This window comes from Helicoverpa zea, chromosome 2 (genome assembly GCF_022581195.2).
Source record: "Helicoverpa zea isolate HzStark_Cry1AcR chromosome 2, ilHelZeax1.1, whole genome shotgun sequence".
NCBI lineage: Eukaryota > Metazoa > Arthropoda > Insecta > Lepidoptera > Noctuidae > Helicoverpa > Helicoverpa zea.
In genome coordinates, this window is record NC_061453.1 from 14,782,432 (window position 1) to 14,809,776 (window position 27,345).

At 42.1% G+C, this 27,345-nt stretch overlaps 1 protein-coding gene across 1 annotated transcript; it reads right to left on the minus strand.

Moving 5' to 3' along the window:
* Positions 1–23: 23 nt before the first annotated feature.
* LOC124636117 lies at positions 24–27,345 on the minus strand. Its single transcript, XM_047172053.1, has 15 exons — positions 27,117–27,345; positions 23,854–23,959; positions 13,320–13,409; positions 12,768–12,967; positions 12,292–12,492; positions 11,848–12,075; positions 11,406–11,597; positions 10,862–11,044; positions 10,243–10,389; positions 9,762–9,955; positions 6,210–6,330; positions 5,627–5,782; positions 2,369–2,738; positions 1,967–2,202; positions 24–1,718 (listed from the first exon to the last, which is right to left on the minus strand). The coding sequence occupies exons 2-15, from the start codon at positions 23,912–23,914 to the stop codon at positions 681–683; spliced, it is 3,417 nt and encodes a 1,138-aa protein (XP_047028009.1). The 5' UTR covers positions 23,915–23,959; positions 27,117–27,345; the 3' UTR covers positions 24–680.

Consider the following 27,345-nt stretch of genomic DNA (forward strand, 5'->3'; position numbering starts at 1 on the left):
GTGGTAATAAATAACGACAACTCATTTAAACAAAACATTATAATAACAGTTCGTACATGCGTATCTAAATAATATGTTATAAATATTTTAACACAAATGTTAACGTAATTACTTACTTAAATAATGTTCTCGTCAATTACTCTCTCAATAGAAAGTGTTTCTTATCAAATAAATCTTTACAAACTGCAAACACAGCTAAAGTACTAATCACATGTTATAAAATTTATAAAAATTGCTAACTCCGAACAATTACATGTAATCATTATAAAACTATGTACAATTCTATTTACTAGGGCATTGATGTCAATTAATTTTACAAAGTATTTCACAGTAGCACTCCTGGTGAACTACAGCGGTAAACTTAAGCTATTATAATCTCAACATATGGTACTAACGTTTCTGCAGCCAACTTAGCTAGTCACTCGCCGACTTGGCGTAGAACTTAGGTACTGTCGTGCTGATGCATATATCGATAGAGCAAATAAATAAACAATAATCAGGAGGTATATGCGATCAGAAGAGTCGAGGAATCACTTGGCAAAATGTTCATGGGATCAGATCAACTTATGTAGAGTTGGTACCTATATTGTTGTAAACTGTTATTAACTGTATGAAGGCATGGGCCAACGTATTTTGAGTCCTCGTTACAATTGTATAAGTATTTATTCCATCATCATGACTCACAACAACTGGTACTGCTTGTTGTTCGCCAACACTTTCCGCTTGAACACTGCGGGTCGTATGTGCATCGCGCGAAGTTTCTTAGGGTCAATTGTAGCATATGCTGGCGGAAGACCTGACGAACCGAGGGGGGAAGGTTCTTCTTCGTATAGTACTGGGGCTGAAGGCGACGCGTATCTCTGGTCATTTTGATTAGGTTCCCTTTGCAAGTAGTGAGTAGGTGGTATGATAGAGATCGGCTGTTGGCTCGCGTGAGGGTGACTCACTGGTAACGCGTAGTTGGACGGCGCAGGCGGGTGGAAGAGAGCCGACTGACTGGAAGACTGTACAGGGTAGCAAATGGGAGTTATGTGGTGAATTGTGACGGGTTTGCTTTTGAGCTTGTTGTTAGACGGCGGCTTCAGATGCTTCGTACGCTTGTGGTTGCTGGTGAGAAGTATATGGGTCGGGACTGGCCGGCTACTGGGAGGTCGATCATTTTGCAATATGATAGCGTGACTGGGATGTCTGGGGTAACTCATTGCCATCGTAGAATAGTTGGATGGCGAAGACGGCTCGCTTAAACCGGGAATATAAAAATTTGACGCGGAAACTGGGTGATTGGTATACATATAATTATGAGGCGAAGAATTGTTATAGATTGGTATTCCAACAGTATTCAGAGGATCTGAGGGTCGATAATTATCTGACGGTGCACCCTTTTCTTCTAAATACGTTTTTGTAGATCCTGGTAATGGAACATCATTTTTAGTTTCATGATTATTTACAGTGTCTTTGTGATGTTTATCGTTGCTTTGTTGACCTGCAGTTCTGTTAACTGATTTGCCTTCCTGTCTAACAGTACCGGCTTCTGTAAGATTTTGGTCTTCTAGACCTTTATTCTTTACTTCAGTTACTCTATTATTTTCATCTAGAGCCTGGTTATGAAAAGTTTGTGCCTTGTCTTCGCTTGGTCCCGGGCCCTCGGTCAGAAGTAGACGGTGAGGTTCATGTGGTCTGCCAGCGTGGGGTTGGTGGCGTCTGTCAGCTCCTCCCCTCTGTCCTGGAAATGGAACTCTGTTATACATACTTTACGGCATTTCCTAGTTTGGGGAGGGGTTAGTATTAGAAACATGAAAATTAATTTCAGTTGAAGTTGAAGATAGCGTTCAGATATTGAAATACTTAGAAATAAAAATTAATCATGATGCAGGAACCGCCAAAGGAGTGCCAAGATACAGCGACCGTATGAGCACATATATGTGCACAAAAATACTAGATATTATAACGTATATGGTGACGGCACCTTGTTATCATGTGCGGCGTCGTCCCAGCTGAGCTTCTTGACGCGCGCGGGGATGGTGGCGCTCGGCCACGCCACGCCCGAGCGGCCCGCGCCCCGGCCCAGGTGGTCCGACATCAGCGACGCCACGCCGCCGCCCGCGCTGCCGGGGCCCGAGCTCGCTGGGCCCGAGCTTGTGGGGCCCGGGGTTAGTGGGGCCACCTTACTGCGGGGGATGCGCTGGGATTGTCGCGCTGAATCTGGAACGAATACGAAGCCATTTTATTCACTTGCTACTACTTAGTAATTTGCGTTTATGCGACGTTGGCAGTGCGCAGTCATTGAAAAGCGTCAACGCGTAAGACCCAATTAAGATAAGGCGACCATACCAAACTGGATGAATGGAGGTAAAAACAATAAGCTCACTATTATGGTGTCCTTGCGCCACACTGTGCGCCTCTTGCTGCAGATCTAAGCTGGACGTAGAGTTAGCGAGTATGGTGCTGGCGCCCGCGCTGACACTGAGCAGCGAGCCCGCGGAGCCCGCCGGCCGCAGCACCCCTGCAGTGGGCAGCACCCCCGTCACCGCTGTGCTGGCGGGCACGTGGGGCGTGGCAGGGGTGGGGGCCGCTGGGGGCTTCTCGTGTGTCACGTAGCCGGAGCCTGAGCCACCTGCACTGCGCTTTGATCGACGACGACTGTGGGCCAAGCACGAATATCTAACGTATTCGAATCGACAATGTATCGAGGCCTCGATTCGAAAACGGAGTTTGTCGATAGTAGGCAGCACGAACCACATTCGAAGCACTATCGAACACTCGATTCGAATTCCAAGGTGACGTCATGCAAATGTAAATAGGGACGCGCCACAGTGAGCAAAATGAACGATTGTTGAATGAATGGTGCGTTCGAAAACTAACTCTAGTTGTTAATATTTTTTTTACCTTTGATTAAACGTTTTATTATTATTAAATTATAATAAAAACTGAATGTAATATAAAAAAGAGACCCAAAGTTAATTATTAGACATTATAAAATGGCATTATCTCTAGCAATATAACATAGTTACGGAGATTTTATTTTTTAAAAATGACGGGTACCGAACGCACCTACTTGACATCCGACGCGCGTAAGGGCGCCAAATTTGTTTATGTTTTGCTACACGTCCACAACAAAAGTATTTCTGTTTTTTTTTTTTGCTACAAATAATTAAGTGCTTTCAATATAATAAATATTATGAGAACCAGTCAGACGCAATATGAAATGATGGTTGAATTCATGGAAGCGTGAGTAAACAGTTTTATAGTTCGGCCATTCAGAGAATGCGTTCCTGACACGTCGCGATTGAACTGACTGAATTATAACATTCATTGATTATTGATATAATAATGTTGTTTTAATGCTCCTCAATTGTTAAAACGGTAAACAACCAGCAAAAATATTTTTATCGTAACTGCAACGCCATTGCAAAGTTACGTCGTCAGTTCAATCGCGACGTGTCAGGAACGCATTCTCTGAATGGCCGAACTATAATAAGTTTGAGTGGCATAAACTTTAGTGTGAAGTATTTTAAGTGCAATGCTATTTCTATATTTTTAAATTCGGTTTCATTTATGTCCAGTGGGTAAATTCTATTCCTAAGTTTTGCTCTGCGCGTAATTTCTCTACAATGATTAAAAATAAACATATAAATAACATTTTTTTTTTCAAACACATTAATTCTATAGGTTCGCAAATAAATAAAATATGATTTAATTACTTACCTTGTTTCTCGTGATTGATATCCATAATATTCTAGTTTTGCCGCTAAAAAATAATATGCGGTACTATGTTCATACAGTGGCGGTCTTTGCATTTTAAATTATATTGAAGCTATTACTAATTGTTCCAATAACTTAACAATAATTTTATTCACAAAACTAACTCTAAACAAACATAAACACGGTTAAAACTTTATTTTTACACTTCTCGAAACTTTTCTCACCGACTATTTTCAAGTGAATAATGTTTCGACCATACTCGATAGCCAGCCTTCGAGAGTTTACGTTACCGTACGTCAAAAGAATGTTCGTGCTGCCATGTTTTGTTTCCTTTTACGCCCGATAGGGGCGCTGTACAATTCTCATACAAATGTTACTCGATTTCGATACGAATAACTTTTCGCAAATATTCGTGCTTGGGCTACTGTAGGCCAAGCACGAATATCTAACGTATTCGAATCGACAACGTATCGAGGCCTCGATTCGAAAACGTAGTCTGTCGATAGTAGGCAGCACGAAGCACATTCGAAGCACTATCGAACACTCGATTCGAATTCTAATGTGACGTCATGCAAATGTAAATAGGGACGCGCCATAGTGAGCAAAATGAACGATTGTTGAATGAATGGTGCGTTCGAAAACTAACTCTAGTTGTTAATATTTTTTTTACCTTTGATTAAAGGTTTTATTATTATTAAATTATAATAAAAACTGAATGTAATATAAAAAAGAGACCCAAAGTTAATTATTAGACATTATAAAATGGCATTATCTTTAGCAATATAACATAGTTTCGGAGATTTTATTTTTAAAAAATGACGGGTACCGAACGCACCCACTTGACATCCGACGCGCGTAAGGGCGCCAAATTTGTTTATGTTTTGCTACACGTCCACAACAAAAGTATTTCTGTTTTTTTTTTGCTACAAATGATTAAGTGCTTTCAATATAATAAATAATTATGAGAACCAGTCAGACGCACGCAATATGAAATGATGGTTGAATTCATGGAAGCGTGAGTAAACAGTTTTAATAAGTTCGAGTGGCATAAACTTTAGTGTGAAGTATTTTAAGTGCAATGCTATTTCTATATTCTATATTTTTAAATTCGGTTTCATTTGTGTCCAGTGGGTTAATTCTATTCCTAAGTTTTGCTCTACAATGATTAAAAATAAACATTTAAATAACAATTTTTTTTCAAACACTAATTCTATAGGTACGCAAATAAATAAAATATGATTTATTATCTACCTTGTTTCTCGTGATTGATATCTATAATATTCTAGTAAATTTGCCGCTAAAAGATAATATGACATAATATGGCAAAGACTATGAACTACGTTCATACAGTGGCGGTCTTTGCATTTTAAATTACTTATATTGAAGCTATTACTAATTGTTCCAATAACTTAACAATAATTTTAAAACACTTTTATTCACAAAACTAACTCTAAACAAAACATAAACACGGTTAAAACTTTATTTTTACACTTCTCGAAACCTTTCTCACCGACTTTTTTCAAGTGAATAATGTTTCGACATACTCGATAGCCAGCCTTCGAGAGTTTACGTTACCGTACGTCAAAACAATGTTCGTGCTGCCATGTTTTGTTTCCTTTTACGCCCGATAGGGGCGCTGTACAATTCTCATACAAATGTTACTCGATTTCGATACGAATAACTTTTCGCAAATATTCGTGCTTGGGCTACTGGAATGCGTAATGGAAAATGTTAGAGATAGTGTATCGTTATACCTATAGACGTTTGCGGTCTTGATTAAAATTCCTGGATTGAAAAAATTGTAATGTTTTTTAATTCACAATTTGCAGTGTGTGATCTACACCGTGACTCGTATCTTGGCAGATTTTCTTTATTTCTTCTTACTTTAAACTTTACAGGAGCATAAGCAGTAGAGAACGTACACAGTGTATATGTATCCAAGCAGCGCGCAGACGAGCAGCGCCAGCGCCGCCAGCGCGCCGCCGAACATCAGCACCACGCCCCCCTCCGCCGCCCCGCCCGCCCCGCCCGCTCCCGCCGCCCCCGCCCGACGCAGGTGCACCGTCACCGGCACTGATGTCTGAGAACATACAGACGTTAATGTTAAATGATGACCAGTTCTGCCATATCCGCCTAGTTGTCTGCTCGCAGTGGCGGATTTACCATAATGTAGAGGGCATTGTGGAAATGTAACTTTAGTTTATTTGTGCTGTCACACTTCTCATTTATGCACTGCCCTTAGGTAAGTATATGTGAAATCCCTAATGTACTCTCCCTATATGCAACCTCTAAGTACTCCCTATAAATATGTTCACTAATGTAGTTACTCCTAAGAACAGACTTTTATATGTCCTTTATTATGTTCTCCCTTACGTATTACACCTATGTACTCCCGCATGTATTACACCTGTGTACTCCCGCATGTATTACACCTGTGTTATCCCTTATGTATTACACCTATGTACCCTTATGTATTGGCTCTGCTATATTATACTAATACACAGTACCTGTCTGGGCGGCGCGCCGGAGTCCCTGGCGGTGGCCACCACGTGCAGCACCGACGCGTTGTGCGCGCGCAGAGCAGAGCTGCGCACCCACACGCCGCCCGACGCGTTCACCACCAGCGCACTGACACGGTACAAACACCAATTAGTAGGAACTACTCGCTCATGTAAAGTTGGAAACACAAGAAACACATGGTGATGTCCTCCTAGCCGGTTACCGGCTACGGCGGCTGTTCTCATGTAACGAGATTATTTTATTTTTATTTTTTATTTTATGTATCTGGTTCACCAACAATTGTTTATACAAGAAACAAGAACTTACGAGCTAGTACCGTAGAATAGCAGTTGTACAACAATTACTTATAGGTAAACTCAACATTTCAGTATAGACATGCACGTAATTACTAATTTACAAGTACAGTGAAATTAAATAAGCCAAACAGTATATATAAAAGTGATAATGTACATAATTACAAAAGGAAGAAAGCGATAAAAGTTAACAAATTTAAAACAACACCAATTGACATTACAATAAATTATCATCAATAAAAAATAATAAGTACGAACAGAAAAACTAATACAGAAAAACTAAAAACTGTCAGAATTCAGTCAGGCCCGAGAGAATAGACTTTTTACTTTTGTGTGAATGCAAGTCGAGTCTATCGCTACAGCCATTGATGACCTTACAGAGCCTTGCGCAGGGAGAATTAGCGCCCAACACTGTTCTTCGCTGGGGTGCATACAAGGGTGTGATAGGACTGCGTGGAATTCTCGACGGCACACGAAGCCTAAACAGAGCCAGCAGCTGAGATGACTCAATTTTGTGGGAAAAAATTTTGCACGCAAAAATAGCATCATTGAGTTTACGACGCGTATCTAAAGATTTCATTCTGAAATACTTCAATCTCTCCTCATAAGAACGTATTTTTTGACTAGGCCATTTGAAAACGCTAAATGCCAAAGAAAACGTTTTTGAACCCGCTCGAGTCGCAAAGAATGCACGGCATAGTGAGGTCGCCATATCACACTACAGTACTCTAAAATACTCCGGATTAAACTATTGTACAGTAATATTTTTGTGCTATTGTTTTTGAATGATCTGCAAGTTCGTAAGACAAATCCCATCATTTTGGAAGCTTTTTTGGTTATGGAGTTGACATGTGGTACGAATGTTAATTTTTTTTTTGTCATATATTACACCGAGATCACGCATGGTATCAGCTTCTTTTAAAACAATGCCGTTAATTAAGTATTCAGATGCAACAACATTTTTCGCAATTTTTCTTGTAAATGTCATTTGGTGACACTTTTTAAGATTTAGGTGCATACAATTTTTTTGACACCATTCGACAAGCCTATCAAGATCACTCTGAAGTGCTTTAACATCATCAGGACCAGTAATTATCTTAACAGCTTTTAAGTCATCAGCGTACATAAATATCTCAGAGTGATGGAAACAATTGGAAATGTCATTAATGAAATAATTAAATAAAACCGGACCCAAATGCGAACCCTGAGGAACTCCGGAAGTGACTCCCCTGAGAGATGATTGATAGCCATTAACCGCAACAAAAAAGTATCTTTGCTGCAAATATGAATTCAGCCATTGTAACATTAAACCAGATATACCGTAAGCGTGCATTTTTGAAATTAGAATATTGTGTGAGACTTTGTCGAAAGCTTTACTAAAATCTGTATAGATAACGTCAGCTTGTTGACCGGAATCTACCGCAGCTATTAACATTTCAGTGAATGGCACCAGATTAGTACTGGTGGAGCGTTGTTTTACAAACCCATGCTGATTTTCATTTAAGTATAGTTTAAGATGGTTATGTACATATGGGCAAACTAGTGATTCAATAATTTTTGAAAATGCTGATAAAATCGAGATAGGTCTGTAGTTAGATACAATTTCTGTTTCGTCTGATTTATAAACAGGAACAATCTTAGCTATTTTCCACTCTGAAGGAAATGTACCGGTACACAACGACTTATTATAAATTAACATAAGAGGAAAAGCTAATTCAGATGAACACATTGCTATAAATTTAGGGGGTATACCATCCGGACCTGCACCTTTATTAGTATCAATGTTTTTTAATTTAGTGTGTATGGTTTCGAGGTCTAAAAAGAGTTTATTAAATACTAAGCTGTAATTTTCCAGCATCTGTAACTCTGCTGACTTGTGTTCATTGGAATCATTCATGTTAGGGCTATATACGGAAGAGAAATGGGTAGCAAAGAGATCACAGATAACAGTCGGATCCGACGAGCTCATGTTACCATCCGACATGGTGTTTGGAAATACACTGGCTCCTCCCCTTTTACTTTTAACGAATGTCCAAAAGAGTTTGGGATTTCTCAGAAGGTCTTGTTCTATTTTTTCTGTGTAATCATTGTAACAATTAGTGGCCACTCTATCGCATTGCTTTCCGATAAATTTCATTTCAATGGCATCTAGTGGGTTTTTATATTTATTGAAACGCTGCCTAATTTTGTTTTTTTTTATTTAAAAGTTTTATTAAATAGCGACTAAACCACGGTGGGTACTTTTGACATTTAGGCACACTAAAGGGTACATATTTTACAATGGCTGTATTCAAAATTGCATAAAATACCTTGACCATTTCATTCACATCGCTTAGTTCCTGAAATAACTCATCCTATTTCTGTTCCTTTAAATATTCCCGAATAGACAGATAATCAGCTTTGTGATAATTACGCTTTTTGTACACTTTGTTATAAGGTAATCCAGCTTGTTTATTGAAATACATAATTATTTCAATAGGCGGATGGTGACTATCAATAATACTCAAAGGAGTCATGCACTCATTTACACTTGTTACTGGATTTGTTGAGAGGACCAAATCTAAAATGCGACCCGCAGTGTTTGTGACGTAGTTGAATTGATTGAGTTTGTTAACAAGAACAAAGTCAATCAAAACATCAGTCGTGATTGAATTTGACTGAGATACGTGCTTATCTAATTTCCAGTCTATTTTGCCTAGGTTGAAATCACCAATTATATTAATGTGTGAATTTTGAATTTGTTCAATGACTGAGTTGCAGTTATCCAAGAATGATTCCAAGGAGAACCGTCCCACTGGGGGTGGCAAGTAAACCGCACAGAATACAATACGACTAATGTCACGTGACCCTGGCTTTTCTATGATCACCCACAAATCCTCGCAGCTACTTTCCCAATTAGAAATGCGTTTGGATTTCAGATAATTCCTGACAGCGATCAGGACGAGATTAGCCACAGGACATATTACAGTTTACAAGCATTTGCGCAGACATAGATGCATTCACTATTCCTTCACTCTCTATCCGGTGGGACGGCAATCTGACACGACCGGAGAGAGATCAGGCGCAGGACCGAGATTAACGTGCTCTCCGATGTCCGGGTGAAGCAATCACTAACTTCCAGACTTCAGGCTGCTTTATGAAAGTTTCTAAAACCCACAAAGCGATTTCGGCCCGACCACTAGACCAACGAGGCACTCGATAATGGATGGATAATGGTAGTCAGTTAATAATGGAGTAAAGACTCACTCAGCTCCGGAGCCTCGCAGCGTGAGCGTGACGTTGTCCTGCTTGTCTCCGTCGAAGACGTCGAGCTTGCCGACAGGCAGCAGCTCGGCGTCGCCGGCGTCGTCGTCCACGCGGAACTCGTACTGCGGGTAGCGGAACCGCGGCTCCCACTCGTTCACGTTCAGCACCGTAATGTTTATCGACGCTGTGTCGTTCTGCAATGAATATTTCCAGTTCAATGGCATAAAACATGGACTTGGTGGCAAAATATTTTTGAACGGAGATTTTGGACTGGAAAACGCAGCGTATTTAGACGATCTCATAAAGGTCGCTGCTAATCATTGAGCGCTGGCTGTTTTAAATCGGTTCATTTTGAATTCAATTGAGGCTTTTGTTAATGTTGCATTTTAGTTTGAGTTAATGCTGGACGATATATGGCTGAGATGCTAAAAGGCTTCATTAAGTCCATAGAAATTAAATGTAAAAGTTGGAGATGACTTACAGAAACTCCATCGGTGACCATGACCTGGTAGTGATAGGAGTCAGCCGTCTCGTAATCGAGCGGTCTCCGTAGCACCACTTCGCCCGCGCTGTTGATCGCAAACTTGTCCAGGAATGAGCGGTCTGACACGTAGAACTGGAGGTTGTTCTGTAGAAAAACGAGGATGGTAAATGAGTGTTTTGAATGTGTTGACCAGAGCACGGGAGCACGATTCAGTGGTTCCACGCAGCTGGAGATTACTTGTAGGTGTAATTGACTGCCTCGTTGGTCTAGTGGTCGCAGGCGCGACTGCTGTACCTGAGGTCTTGGGTTCGATTCCCGGGTCGGGCCGAAATCGCTTTGAGGGTTTTAGAAACTTTCACAAAGCAGCCCGTAGTCTGGAAGTTGGTTGTTGATTCACCCGTGCATCGGAGAGCACGTTAATCGGTCCTGTGACTGATCTCTCTTTGGTCGTGTCGGATTGCCATCCCATCGGGCTATGAGAATGAAGGAATAGTGAGTACACTTGTGTCTGCGCAAATGCTCGTGCACTGTAATATGTCCTGCGCAGCTGGCTGATCTCCTTGTATGAGAACAGCCGTCCTGGCCAAAATCGGCCTTGGACACCATTTAAGTGTACCTGCAGGTTGTGTTGCGGCGGCGGCTGCGTGTGCAGCGTGAGCAGCGTGTCGCCGAGCGGCGCGGCCTCGCTGACGGCGGCGGCGTAGTGGCGGCGCCGGAACCGCACGCCGCGCGCCGCGCCCGCCCGCGACACGCCCAGCGTGCACAGCGCGTAGCGGTCCGAGTTGTCCACTTGCGTCGCCTGCAATGTACCGTCACATGAACAACTTAATAACTCAAATCTAAAGTCTACATAGCCATTCTTAACTGTATTGGAAGCTGATTCGGAATGCAATCCCCAACAGTTATTTGAGGAGCAATCAACTGTCTTCCTAGCAATCGGATAACCAGATACCCTTTACGTTAATCCATGCCGTACGAGAAAACTATCGTTCAGCACATTTACCTGGGTCATCGTTATTACACCTGCTTAGTATGTATCTACCCACCATTTATATTTTTGCACTTACACCGCAATTGCACAAACACAAATGCAATTGTTTCATCACATATTAAGTTGCTAGTTGCAGTGTGAGTACAAACAAACCAGTAATATTTCGTACCTTTATAACAATAGTGACAGGTTGGCTGAGCTCCTCTATGAGCTGCTTGGTGGCAGCCACCTGTCCGGTATCCTTGTCCACCAGCACCAGGCGTGCATTGTCCCCAGTGGCCGAGTACTGCAGCGGCGCGTTGATGCCCACGTCCTGGTCTGCCGCTGCAATGGGACCTGGCGACGTGGCCAGGATTGTGCCCTGGAATCACGGACAATAACTGCTTAATGTTGTGTGGGTAGTTTGGTAGGTATCTAGATTTGATAAGATTGTTGAACTGCAAAGCTTTAGTTATGTGGGTATGAGGTATGGGTGGGTACGAATTACCATGGATTAACCAAACCGCGATAAGTTCGAATTACAAATATTATTTCTGGTAATGAGCAGAGCCACATTCAAGATTCCGTGATTGAGTGTTATCTTTAGTTGGAGGCTGATTTTAATGTCATACCTCTTTAGCATCTTCAGGTAGCGTGGCAGTGTAATGTTCGTGCGTGAACTTGGGGTTCTGATCGTCCGCGTCCAGCACCTGCACGTGCAGCACGGTGTCGTTGTGCAGCGGCGGCGTGCCCGCGTCCTGCGCGCGCAGCGTCACCGTGAAGTTGCGCAGCGTCTCGTAGTCTAGCGGCTTCTTCACCACCAACACGCTGTCCAGCTCGTTCGGGAACCCAAGGTACTCCTGGAGGAATGGGCAACAATGAAAATGTTGAATAATATGGTAAAAAAATAGGAGGGAGGGTGTGTGTCGGGGGGAGGAGAGAGGGGGAGCGAAAGGCACAGGGCTCGCACATAAGTGCACCTAACATGGAGACATGACATGACACGCATATATTATTATACGGAATGGTACATAAGCGAGTTCAATTCACATAAATAGATGTAGATGTTTCCTCACACGATGCGGTCCTGGCAGCACGGAGTAGTGTATGGTGGCGTGCGGGCCGGGCTGGTCGGCGTCGGCGGCGCGGGCGCCGAGCGCGAGGCGCGTGCCGGGCGCGGTGAGCTCGGACAGGCGCGCGCGGTACGGCGCGCCCAGCCACGCCGGCGCGTTGTCGTTCACGTCCCACACGCGCACCGACACAGGGATTATGAAGCTCTACCGCACGAATCATACAGTGTCTATTAATATAGCTCTATTAAGTAAGTACACATAAGAAGTATTGAAATTCTAATCAAGCAGGTGAAGCAAGCCGTATCGTGTGTACCACGGAACTTGCTTAGAAAGAAAAAAAATATTTTATCTTTGGAAAACTCCTAAATAAGGAGACAAAGTGAATGATGCAAATGACAAAGTGAAGATGTACTCGGTAAGCTAGAGGTGGGCAAACTTTTCCTCCTACATTCAGCTGGAGTTGAAGTGAAGAGACTCACGGGATCAGTAGTCCTCCGTCGGTCGCAGCGCACGTTGACGTACACGTTGGAGGGCCCCAGCTTCTCCTCGCGGTCGAGCGCGCGCAGCAGCGTGAGGTTCTTGGTGCCGGGCGCGATGCCCACCGCCGCGCCCTTCTCCTGCAGCCGCAGCGTGATGTCGCCCTGCTCCTTCGACGGGTCGCCATTCACGCTCAGAGTACCTGCAACGAGGCACTCAATTTTATACAACCAAAACAATATCGCTTAGACTCGATAGTCTTCCAAGACATCACGTGATTCAACAAAGCTAGCTTATAAATTCACTTTTGACTATCACTATTGCTTAACTTAAATAAAATTGATTTCATCCTATATAGAGCAAAAAAGCGAACTTGAGCCAAAAATCGTTAATCAGTTCTATTGTAAAAAACAGGGAGGGCCACAAACCTCGACGAAATTTTAATTTCCGGAGCGACTAATGTAAAAGCTATTTCAATCAGCTGTAAATGTGGCAGTGATGTTACGTATCTATGGATCTATACGATTTGATAATAATGTAATGAAGTTATGTACCGATAACACTGCCGACAGGTGTGTCCTCGCTGATGAAGAAGCTCTCGACGGCGCCGCCGTTCATGAGGTAGCAGCGACTGTCCTGGATGGCTGCAACAGAAGCGACACATCTCTGTCATAAGGACACCTTGTCAGTGAGTCCTAATGGACGTAACTGTATATATTGGATTACCTCCGAGCCTCTCTGTGTGTGCTGCACAAACAGAAATTATACCGATATCGTTACAATATTAGTGATTGATAAAATATACGTATATAGGTTGAATCGTAAAGAGCCATGCAATAATTGATGTCCGATACCTAAGTGGTGGACCTATATGTAAGCGATGACAAAGATAGGAAAATATACATGGGTATTGATGACTAAACATATTTGTTTCCTGGCATATTGAATATCCATCACGCATTATCCATTAATTCATATTTCATAGTGTCCCGAATTTGGGTCAGTAATGTAAGGTCATTTCGATCATATATTGTTAGATATTTTGATACATTGATAGGTTTAACGTTTTCAGGTCGCGGCATTACCTCGTCCACTTATCTATCCAGGACACGGCGCGGGGCGGGGGAGGGGGGTTGGGAGGTCATTTCCTCCTTGTAATGGAACGTTTGCCTACTTTTATAGATTACTGACTTGAATAAATGGACGTATGCAAATGACTTGTTCCTTGGAACTGGACTGGTCGATGTTTATTCGGATCATTTTTTGTCGAAGTGCGTTTGTGTCTTCTTTTAGGCCGTTCCTAGCTTCATTGTCTATGTACTTTCACTGGCAACATTTGACTAGATCTTACTAATCAAATGTATGACCTTCATGTGGCAAGAACCGCGAGGACTATTGGTCGAAAGAAACAGTTGTAATACGTCGTGTGCACCGAAGCGTTTAATTACAATACGTACTTATGTTAAGCAGTTCCAAACGATCACGGAGGATATTTCGGTGTGGTTTCGTTACTTCCCCTCGTATGTCATGTAAGTATAACATTCAACAAGTTCATTAGGCAGGTGCGGAGCAAAAAAACCGCGGTAGGCACAAAAACTAGGATTTATAGAAGCGTCGCGCGGCGGAGCGTGACGTCAGCGGCGTACGCGATGTGAGTCACTGTGCAGACGCAACGCGATGCACGAACCGTGGTGTACGAACATACTGAACATCCAGGTCTAGTGGTTTCAATCGCTGAGACCAGACTGCCCCTATACTACGCCTTGTTGACCCTTGCAACCATTAGATGTACCTACCTATAAAGGTAAGACCTATGTCAGTCACAAACACGCTATATTGCACTATATTGCGTGACAGATCTTGACTCCAGGAGAGTTTTTGTTGAAGTCTATAATCTCGTTGGATAATTTGGCCACGAGTCTTCACTTTCGCTAACCATTACCGCAGCGATTTCCTGTCCGACCTATCACGAACGCAGCGTAAAAGCATCATCTTGGTTCATAAGTTACAGAATTATATTATAAGTAACATTAAAATACTATAAGTGGAGGTGTTCGCATAGTTTCATCGCAAATAATGACCGTCCAGTGAAAGTGACTCGAAAGTTGACTAACAAGCGATTTCAAATTGATTATTTAATTTTACTTCACGTTTAAGAAAATAAAAGGGTGTTGCACTCCACCACCCCTTCTCTATGCATCAACATTGCGCTAGTTACATGACGTAAACTAAGTATTAGCTAATATAATGCAATCTTCCCGCTAATTACACTATACATTAGAGTTTTTCAGCCAAATGTAACACGCTGAGCTAAGGAAAATCAATTAAACAGGTAACATGTGTAATTATGGTCGAATACGTGGTAAGGGAATATTGTTTTGCTTTTCTTCTAGCTGCAATCACGCCATAGGTCTGTACTCTTTTGTACGGGTCAATGACCTCCGCGTAGGGTTGTTATTGTTGACATAAACACATTTTGCGAAACTTGTCGAACATTAACACCACATAAGGTATACACAACAATAGATATATACAACAACACGCACAATAGTTATGACATCAGTGCAAACACAAGACAGCTTGTCGCATTTCTGAAAAATCGAGTTCTGTCTATCTACGAGCCTAACGCAAATATTGGTAAAGTTGTTTTTTGTGAAATGGTGAGGGATAGTAATGAAATGGTATGTTACCATTGATATACATATATTGAACACTTTCACAGCTCTAAAACAAAACAAATAAAAAAATACAGTTAGTGCACAAAATGGATAAAACTACTCAAACTTGTAAACATGCACTATGTAGTGTTTGGTGATTGGTACATCAGTGGTTACAGTACTACTAAGTAGTGGTGATGTGCGCACTTGTGCTCACTCACCGCGGGACTTGATCGAGAGCGCTATGGCGGCCACGGTGGCGGGCGGCGCGGGCGCAGCGCTCGCCTCGCCCACGCGCCACGACAGCCCTGCGCCCAGAAAGCCACTACAGTGTGTGTCATATGCCTCATGGGGAACACTTCATTCATCGTCATCATCTTAGTCAATTCCAAAAGAACCGTTTGGAAGCGACCTGCGTCCGGAGCCTGTTACCTTAGTAAGATCATCCGACTACCAACGAGGTAGGTGGCTGTTCTGTCTGCCTATACTTAATTTTATTATCATCTACCCACTGTAATAAACTTCAGCGCATACTGTTGATCTAGCAAAGCAAGGATTTATAACGTTGCCAGTTCACCACTGAAAGAACCTTTCCTAGATTCCTCAATTGGTCTTCAGTAATTTACATAGATTGACCCATTCTCCTGTAACATCCGACTGCCGTAAATTCCCACGGCAGGCCGACAGCTAACAAAACTGGTGGAACAAAACAATCACTGATAAAGTGGTTCATAGTGGAGCTAATGAAACGTTTTCATGGCAGGTGCGCAGGCGGCGCGGCAGAGACACGGCACCGGAAGGTGGTCGCGCAGTAAATCCCCAGTTCCGGCGGCCCCGGGAACATGGCGCGGGTTCAGGGCACCGATGTGGCTCGCAACCGGCCTTCCCCTTCATCACCCACGCTTTCGGTTTCGTTAAAACTGTCCCAAATGTTTGAATTCAAATAAGCAAGTCAAGTGTTTCAGTTGGGTCACACCACCCTTTCACATACGGTCCTTCTGCTTTTAATAATTAATGATAGCATCCCTCAATTTAATAACATGGGGTTCGAAGCATGAATATCGCACTTGCAACAACTACACGTGAGCGAGCCATTAGCCATGCAACCTGTCAGTGCAATGGCTTGGACACGCGAACATACTCAATCAAGCTATTTGTTGTAATTGTTTATTGATCAAATTAACTTATATTGCGCATGAATGGTGCATTTTACAGAAAATAAAAAGTAAGAGTATATAATACGTTTTATGGCTCAGGCAATAAATAAGAAATTTTATAAAAGCTGTTGTTTCTTGAAGACCAAAGGAGGGAAAGGCATGGTTTCACTTACAAGTTGGTATTGATAGCAGTTTCCAATAATTTCAAGGACAATTTATTCTATAAACGACAGTTACGTGCGCCGGGGAAAGGCGGACGCGATCTCTTCGCGAGATGCTATCAGTCGAGTTACCAGCTGACGATAGTTTCCGATCTGATTCGTCATCGCGACCGTCATTACTGCATTACGCGCGCTATTACCAGATAATGGCCGCTTAAACGGTTTATCTTTACTTTCATCTCAAATATACGGCATTTTCATTGTCAGCTCGTAACATTGTTAATGTAATATTGACTGTTTATGCTTATTAGGTACTGAAAGTAATACAAATACATAACGGATTGAGTGAATTGATTTACTGTACATTCTTAGTGTGCCAGCTTGCACAAAAACTACCTGTATCTTGTTGTGTGTTCTTTCACATGCCCGTCTATTAACAGGTGAAGTACTGAGTAATCTCTGCAACTGTAGTGAATATCTTGACATGAACAAAGAGAGCTCTTGTTGTAAAATGTCGTTGGCGTATCTTGTTCGGTGTCGACGGCGGAAGCACGCATGGTGGCGCGCGACCCCACGCTGCCCACCACGCCGCCACTCACTTGTGACATGCACACTGACCACGCTGCCGCATTATACTATAGTGGATATGGCTAATGAATCATAACAAGTATAGTAGCTATGTGCCTACTTAGAATAGAAAGGCTAAATATCTGTTGTCTAAAATGTAGTCATTTTTGTTTTATTCCCTTTTTTATTTAGGTCATAAATTAAGGACCACTATGGCCCAAGTTCACCGATATAAAAACTTTCTTGGAAAAACGGTTCACTAGATGCATTTACACGTCCTTTCAAAATAATATATCAGCGGGCGTAGCGTCGGGGCAAAAATAATGTGTTTTGACAATTAGGACTCCAGTAGGCTATTCAGTGTGAGGCAATCTGATCTGGTGCAAGATCAGATATAGTCGCACCGGGAGCACTAAAATCTAAACATGTCAAAAACTTTTCAGTTCATCGGTTGTAGTGGTATTGGTAATTACAGTTGTTAGCCCAAAACCCAGATTCGGTATTTTCAGTCACATCGGATGGATGTGCCCACGACCTTACATAATAACTACTTGCGGGGCGGCTAACTAATACTTATTATTTGCAGAAAAATCGAATGCGGTGTAATTATTTTTATACCTACTTAAATTTAAGCTGGAAAAATCAATTTTCGTCGCTGTCTTTTTGTAATCTGTGAGAACTCATAACCGCGATAGTTAACTGGCCACTACAGAATCTATTACCATTAATTCTCCGCTCTATATTCGGAAATGAAATATCAATTAATTGCCAATAGTCGGTACGTTATACCTTCAATGTGAATCTTCTTCATAAAGAGAGAGAAAGCTGTGCAGGCGCACCGACTTCCTTATATAACAGTATTAACAATTTAAATTAACAACAGATTGACAAATTAATGTTGACATTCGTTTTGCCCCGGGACACTGGACGCTGGACTTAATCAATTTGAGTTTAGAATTTAAATGTTGTGCAAGATAGAGATGTACTTCAAGCTCTGATTCCTTGATTAAGATTAACTTCGTAATACTTAAGTGTACACTTTTCATGACATTACGTCATCCTCATAGCTCTCACATTTTTTTATTCGCGCTTAATAACAAGGATTTCCTGTAATATGTAGTTGTTGGATAAGTACCGTATTCCTACAGCCTCGAACATCTTCACGTTCGTGGTCATTCAATATTAAAGGCTTTAGAAACAAAAGGAAGAGCCCGTTTTGTTAGCTGCGGATTATTACGACGATTTGGAGAACAATGCATTTCCGACAGCTTCTCATGTACCTTGTGTTGCTCCACCGATAATGTGTTACTTCAAGTACTCGCCGCTGTGCCACGCTTGTATCACTCGGTAGGCTCTAGGCAGACGGACTGCATTTCAACTGCAATCCAACTGCAAATTACATCAAACGTGCAGTCCTATTGCAGTTGGTCGATTTGCAGTTCTATTGCAGTTCTATTGCAGTCGTGTCAACTGCATTCAAACTGCCCTTGAACTGCAATTTGCAGTTAGATTGCAGTTGAAATGCAATCCGTCTGTCTAGAGCCTTAGACGAGTACGACGCCAGAACCTTCACCTGCCAATTATACTGCTCCGGAAGGATACTTCAATATTGTTGAAAACTCTGCAGCTGTTTCCATCCATCAAATACTTATTACATTGCAAAATAATTAAGTTTTTTTACAAAACGTTTCACGTCTAATCAGAAGTAATAACTCTTGTGAGTCTCACATAGAGTATAATAAACTATGCAGCATGTGCAGCAAGCACGACATGCCAAGACTTATGAAAATATTATGTACTCCTTATGCAAAAATCCTTTTACAATGTAAATAGTGTTCTTACTACAGCGAGCGATGAAAAATGTGCTCCCTGCAGCAAAGCAAGATACGCGGAAAATACCTCGCAGCATGAACAACATGAACTCGTGGATATTAAGTAAAGTGTATAATTAGCGGCATGTCTGGTGGCCGCATCACGCTACACTAGAATGAACGTAAATTTCAAAAACATTAGTATGTAGACCACGACAAGTTGCTCCAATTTTTACCTTAATATCCATATTTCATACCTTTCTTGCGTGCGGCTTGAGAATATATTGCCCGATTTAAATCTTAACTGTTATTTAATTTTTAAGTGTCGACATCCAACCGTGTTCGCACGAACTTTCTGTGAACCTTAATTGAACCCAAGGAAGTAAATAAATCTTGCATGCAGCCCTTCGTATGCACATGAAAGTGGAGCGTACGACTTCGATAACAATTCCAAGATTACAATCTACGATAATGATATTAGATTGCAATCGAAACGATTTGTATCGTGTCATGTTTCAATTTCAGCTACAAATTGCATAGTGGTGACTTGCGAAACGTCATTACAATATCGACAGCTAGGACCTGTGGAGTGTTATACAAGTGTCCGTAGAACAAACGACTCATTATACGTTTGTAATGTTGACGAAATTCCGAGCATAAATAGCGTTGCGATATTTCCCTTGGAGCTGGTCCCGCGACCGTTACCTCACGGCACTAAGTTGGGACAGGAGGAAGTCGCGACCGGAGCTAAGAACAATGGACCACCGCGACTGATCGGACGACCGCCTAGTAGCCCCCAGCGATGCAATGTTGTGCCGGCTAAGTATTATTTAGTAACCAGTACCTCAGTTTTACACTACAGTACTACAAGAATATTATCGGATTAATTGGTGTGACATGTTTTTCCAGGTAAAGAGATTCTTATCTTGTGAAGACACTATTGTGTCTCCAAAGTGATCATTGACGCTGCCTGGTATGTCGCATATAGCGAGGCAGCTAAAATCAAAGCTTATAGTTTGCTGCGGCTAATCTAATTTACGGTTATTCATTCGTCGGACAGTCTTGTAAAAAGAAGTTCGCGAATCCGGTGTTGGCTCACAGCGGGAGACAGTTGCCGGTGTTACAGAGCCTGATTCAAGTGCTGTAAGTTCACATTTAGTAATTGTGCTCATTGCCAGTCAGTTGCTTATCGTTACGATAAGTTTCAGTTGTCGGTACTTACACACAAGCTAAATTGGATCACTGTCGTGCGAAAATATTCAAGCTCCTTATTTTTCATCTCCATTTTGACCTCAATATTTATCAAAAACATTTTGGGTCATGTAGGCAGAGTATGTATTGCTACAAAATTAATTTTGAAACTCTTTCCTTAGTATGTTTTTCTTCAAATAGAAACTATTTAGAGTCGGTCAGCGGTGAGTGCAGGTACGGTACATATTAATTAACAATGGTAGTTGTGCCGAGCTCCGGTCGGCGACCCGTCGCGCAAGCCGCACGCGACATTACTCCCGCAACGAGGAAACCATTCACTTCTAGATTACTGATAACATAATCTATGGTACCATACATGAAAAACACGCCAGAAGCCTAAGGTAAACAATTAAAGTTAAAGCATAGTAGGAAACTAAAGCGGGCTATAAAAGGGCTCCGTTAAGTTTGTATATGCTCTTACGCGACCGTCAAGAAGGATTATGTTTATGTCAAGATCAGAACTTAATGCATTACTTAAATAGTTAGCTTCTGTAATAAACATAATCAGTACAATATAAACAACTATGTATCTCGTACAACATGTGACGTGAATCCGTGCTACGCTGCTACGGAGTTGCTACGTGAGGACATGTCAATCTTGGCCTCGTAGCGCCGCGGGGGTCGTAGCGCCGGTCAGCGAACGCCCCCTCCCCCTCTCACAACAACCCTTCAACTTGTTTGATCGGGCCTCGTTTGCACGCTGCGATTTCCTTTGTTTGACACACTTTACTTTTGTTTTTTCATGTCAAACTTGGGTTGGATTTGTTGGAATTGAGCCAGAATTTGATTGCGAAGTATTTATTACAGTTCAAAATAATTTCTTTGCAAATAGGAGGAAACTTAAATCACTCATACTATGATCAAGGCGAAAATAGCTACAAAATGTTGAACTGTTGCAAATGTACCAATAAAAGGGAGTACTTAGATCCAAATCCCTAAACGTTGTTATAGAGAAGATAATCATAACAAAGACAAGATTATTTAAAGTCTAGTAAACGCATTATAAAATAATGTTTGTGTGATATTGTAAACGCCTGACGGTCTGACGGTGTAACGAGTGTAACTCTCGCGCCGCTCACCGCTGCCAAATTATCCTTAGGAAACTCGAGCCTTGTTACCTCGCTGCATCTCTCGCAATCGCATTCTTGTGCCCACTGCGCAGGTGTGAGTGCAGTGTTTACATCGAGGGTACAGTTACACTGTCGTCGTTATAACACCAGATACATTAGATACTCGGCCTTTTCATATAAGTTAAGTATGGCATTGAAGTCGTTGATCGGTTATATTTTAAAATCGCTATTTATTGTGCCCCTCTCAGGTAAAGGAGTCTTGACTAGGGCATGCAATACCGGTTTACCGGTTTCGGTTTTACCGGTAAAACCGCCCATTTTCGCGATTTTAAAATTACCGGTAAAAATAATATGTAACCGGTAATTTACCGGCTTTTACGTTTTTGTGATAAAATAAAGCAATTGTTCATTTAACGTCAAATCTTCATTATGTAGCCTGAACATAATGTAATATTGCATACATTACATAATGTAAGAATGTCAAAGTTGCTGTTTTTTAGGAAAGTAAACTTATGTGGCTCCCTTAACTATCTCTAGGTTAGAAACAAATCTTCATTTTCATCTTAATTTATTGTAATATCTGAACAAATTTTATTCATTCGGTTATTCTGATGTTCCTCATAGCTGTCAGCTCATATTAGGTAATAATGTAGCTTATGCTTATTTTACCTACTCTATGACCTTAAAGGGCTTTTACTTCACCACCATGCGGACAGCTCTGAGGATATAGTGGAGCACACAGTCCAGGTGTGCACTGCCTGAGAAGGGTACCGCCCGCCGTGTCGTCATCGAGGCAATAGGCAGCGGCGACCTCTCGCGTCCGATCCTGGTTCAAGCCATGGTCCTGTGTGAATGGGAAGCCGTCGCCTCCTTCTGCGAAGCAGTCATGCTCGAGAAGGAGACGGCGGAGCAATTGCGAGTTCGCACCTCTCAGCTCAGCCGCTGTAGTGGACCAGGAAGACACTACGGGCGCCGAGTGTCGAGAGACGACTCCCGGCCACCGTAGGCGTCGGTCTGTGGGCGGTGAGTTCGGGAGGCTCATCGTTCCTCCGTCTGCATAGACAATAGACCCGTGTTGGCGGCGCGCATTGTTCCACGCGAAGGGCCAAGGCCTGCCGGGGCTGCGGGATTGTTCGAGAGAGTTACCGCGACCCTGGTCTATAAAATGCCTACGATTTACCATAAAAAAGGGCTTGTGCCGGGTCCGCTTACCGTATCTTCTTCGTCCACTTCACTCTATCTAGGACATCTTCCTCTTCGAGATCGTAGATTTTCATGCCATTCATTACGACACTCAATCACCACAGTTTCGGCCTGCCTCTGCGCCTTTGACCGGGTATATCGAGATTAAGTACCTACATAACATTGGCGATGTATTCACGTGGTCTTCTTTTTACATGTCCGTACCATCGCAGCCGTTTCTCTTGCATTTTGTCGGCGACATCGCGTACGGATGGTACTGACATGATTTTTTGTTACGGCCCACGTCACAAAAAATGTTTACCACCTTATACCTTGTATTTTTATTTATTTTCTGCTTTTACACTACCCAATCTTATTGTTTTAATATCACATTTAAAAAAATACAAAAATTACCGTTTTACCGGTTTACCGGTAAAAATATTTTTATTACCGAATTTTTACCGGTAATTTTTATTTTACCGAAATTGCATGCCCTAGTCTTGACCCACGGTAGTCAAACTAAGGGTTTCTATTATATTTTAGCTTAACCGTCGATTAAAAACGATTGGTCAATTTATTAACTTCGTAATTGGCGGTAAAAGTGGCACTTTCCGTCCAAATTGGAAAAGCATTGTGCCGACATCAGCGCTAATGGTACCGACTGGTCAGTGAATGGTGTGAGAGCACGCGACCGGTCACAGCGTACAATAGCGCAGTGTCAGCACCGCGCCGCGCGCTGCTCATTCATGAATAGCGCTGCGCTTGCCAAACAACGCGTCAGTCGCACGCGCCGATACTCTTGTTACGCTTATCAATGTGCCAATTGTACGATCATTATTATAACAATAAACCCATTCACCGCAAACAATTACCCAACTATAATAAAATATTTGTAAATTATTTATAGCATTCTCGCAATCCTACGCTAATGAACCAGCAATCAATGGACTTTATGAACGGTAGATTAGGGCCAGGCGTATACCGCTATTCGATTACCACTCAAGAAAATATGACGCTTACAGCAGCAGGAAGTGTTGGATAATTTCACGCAGCTATGAACAACAATAATCAATATAAATAATTTGGTTTTCAATTTCCCGATGCAATAATCACAACGATTGTTATGATCAGCTGGAATGTGCACGATGGGGGGTGTTTTGTAGAACAGGCCCCAGTCGTCCTTGACATGTGTTTAGAATAATGTGCAGTATGTCTAATGTCTATAATGTTACCTTGTGCATGGATGTGGCGCGCCAGCACGAGCAGCGCGAGGCACAGCGACACGGCGCGCATGCTGCCGCTACCGCTTGGGACGCATGCCGCGACCCGCCGCGCACGCTGCAACACACAAGCCTATGTTCTTACACAATACTTCAGTATTTACTATTTAGGCATCTGTTTATAACCGGTAAACCACTCTGTAGAGATAACATGATGCTAAAACCGAACCTAGAATAGTGAACCATCATAATTTGTCAGACATTTGTGGCGAAGCACCTCAGCAACAGAACTGCTAAATAACATAGAGTATTAAATAACGTTTTGATATAAATCTCCGTAGCGACGATTAAGACAATGTGCAATTAGACACTGTCTGACAAGATCAAGTAATTTGTGGCGACAGCGACTTTCGCGACGATGTCCGAGCTTACCCGTGACAATACGCAGCCTTTCTATAGAAAATGTTTACCCACAAGAAACGGAATGACGCTATTATCGTTATAATTGGCAATAATTTATTTATACTAACTACTTTGTAGTTTAACTCCTTCTTCGATTGGTTGCAATTTCAATTCATGTTTAACTGCGCTCAGAGTTCGTGTTAATAATGAAAGCCCTTCTAGAATCGGACACCTAGGTACTTACAATAAAATATGTACATACGTCTGCAGTTCGCAAACCGAACCTCTCGGGGCTGTATTTAGAAAGCGGAAAAAACATCAGCATCAGAGCAACCATCGCTGGCTCATTTCGCTTTCTTCAACCGTTTCGTTGTACATTTACATGTGCGCATTGTTTTGGAGCACTCTTATATGCGGTTACGTATTACCACTCCCAGGTGAGGCATAAGTAGTTACCTTCTGTGCAAAACTACACTAATAATGAACATGGTCAATCTGAAACAATGGTGTTAAGTACTTCACTAACCAACTGTGTTCAACGATGATTTAAATATAGCAGTGACGAGTGACGATTCTATGAAGGGTGAAAGTCACTGGAACGAATTATATTTCAACCATTATAAATAAAACTTGATCATACCATCACAGATTGCTATGATTTGGTAATTATATCATTGATATTGTATGATCAAGAAGCTAATTCAGATTAGATACATCCGTCGGCGACAAAGATCAAAAGAAAAAGCTACCGCGGTTCACATCTATGATTGGAAATCAATGCTATTAGCTGGCAATTCGTGATGCTCGTTAACATCTAACCGGCGATGTAATGTCGAATTGTGTCCATTTCACTGAAGAAGGTCTGTCGAAGCACGCTGGCGTCATTGATGTGAGTAGTATAACAAGACATTATTCAATCTGTCAGCGCGCCGCCAGCGCCATGGGAACTGGGAGCATGGGATCATTGTGCGGTTATGTTATCGTTACGGGATCTGCACCGAGCTGTGTCACTAGGCCACGTCAACTTGTAAGCTGAAGCAGTACATATATCATATACTTAGTTCTTATAATTCACCAAACATATGGATTCCATGTCTATGTGTACTCGACGAGTTTAACTGCAAAATGTTCTTTGTAGGAGTATGTCAAGGGTTCCGGGATCAAATTGCACATAAAGTCGAACACAGGCGAAGGATAATAAAACCTGTTGGCACACATGAGTGCGCAGGCGATCGCCGATCGAGTGACGAGGGGCGTCACGGACTTACAACTTCATCAAAAGAATACCTCGGTTAGGAACCGATTTTAATTGAAACTTTTTAAATTCAGTATTGTTTTGTCTAGACCGAAAGCAATCCCAGCTTTGAATACCGAATAACGTATGGCTATGAAACGAATACGAGCTGCTGAAAGATTTTTCAAAGCCTATAGGTATGTACTTAATAGCTGGATATAAGAAGTCGAAATAAGTAACAATTGTCAATGTGGTGCATGACATTAATAGGAACATGTCAGTTAGGGTAACAGTGTTTCCGCGCGAGCTGCCAGCCCCAGCAGCGGAGCGCGACGCGACAGCCTGCGAATCATTCTAGTTATACTTAGTAGTTATTAGTTTGTAAGCCTGCAGCATCGCCACCTAAACATCCGCTATTGAAAGTATTCAAAGCTACTGTTATTTACGCAAAGGAAGGTCAAGTGACTAAGCATTTGTTAATGATATTCACCAAGTTAGGAAGGAACTTGCAAAGTAATGGCAAGTTTTCTCTGGTATTTATCACCTGGTCGCACACAAACTTTATTTTGTATAGAGAGGAAATGCACCATAATCGCACTGCAGATCCTGCTCTATTCGAATTATCCAATGATCAACAGTAGTGGTTCCTATTGAAATACGATATTTTTGAAGGGGTACAAAGCATCAATAGCATCCCGGAGAACATGTGAAATCATATCTTTAGATGTTTGTGTACCTGTAGATCTCAAAATGGACTGAACCAAGACTCATCGTGTTGCAGGCAGCAGACTTTTGGGATAAAAACCTGACCTATCGAATATAGTGATAGACATCAACATCCGCAAGTCGGCCGCCAGTTCCGATGTAAATGTATTCAGTGTAACTGCGCGGTTGTGTTTAGAGAAGCGCTTGTTTTGACTCGGCGCGTGCTCCAACTGGGTCTGACCGTTGTGCGGCGCGTCACGGTGCCGCAGCTTTTTACTACTGCACTACAAGCTATCAGGCCAGCCACGGCAACATGTGCGTGTACAAAATCATTTTAATTCAGTTGATCACCGGCAGGGCTGCTCAGATATATGCAATTTAGTATGAGAATTTGACTAAAATCTCATAACAAAGTGTGTGAGAACAGATAGTGAATATCAATTAACACTATTGAAAGTGATAGTTATATTCTAGATCTAATCTCAAACATCCTCTAGACTTTGCGATTAGCATAACATCAAAATAAGTTCAATTTGTGAAAATTAAAATAACGGTTGCAAGGTGCACGCATAACTATGTAATGTATTGCGGAAGCATGGAAGCGATGCGCCCCTGCGGGCAGTCGAGCGCGACTCTCCTGCCGACCGTGCCGGACACCGGCCAGGGGTGGAACACCACCTTAACACTGCTCCGTATCTCCTAACGTGATCTCCTGCACTCGTACGAGAGTAAGTACTTATAGCTCACAGACGCGTTAGCTAGTTCCGCTAGGGCAGTGTTGCGTCTTCACACAATAGCTCTCGATTGCAATACACCATTCTGCTGTCACGCCGTTAATATACAGCTACACCGTACTTACCTAAGTATGATTTAACCGATCCTTGCGTAAATAAACTTGGCATAATTATACTTTATGAATTATAAAGATTTTTACCTGTTCTTCGAAAACAGAAAAGTTTCGTAAATTCCAAATTTTTCGATTTGTTATGAAGCACTTTATTATTTTATATAAACTTCACAGGTAAGTTATATTGAATACACCGCAGATTTATATACAAAGGTTCATAAACGCACACAGGTAGTTCGGTTTCCTGGACAGATAGTACACATCGAGAACGCAAGTGGTTGCGCTACGCGTGAGTTCGCAGGTGGTGGCGCGGTGG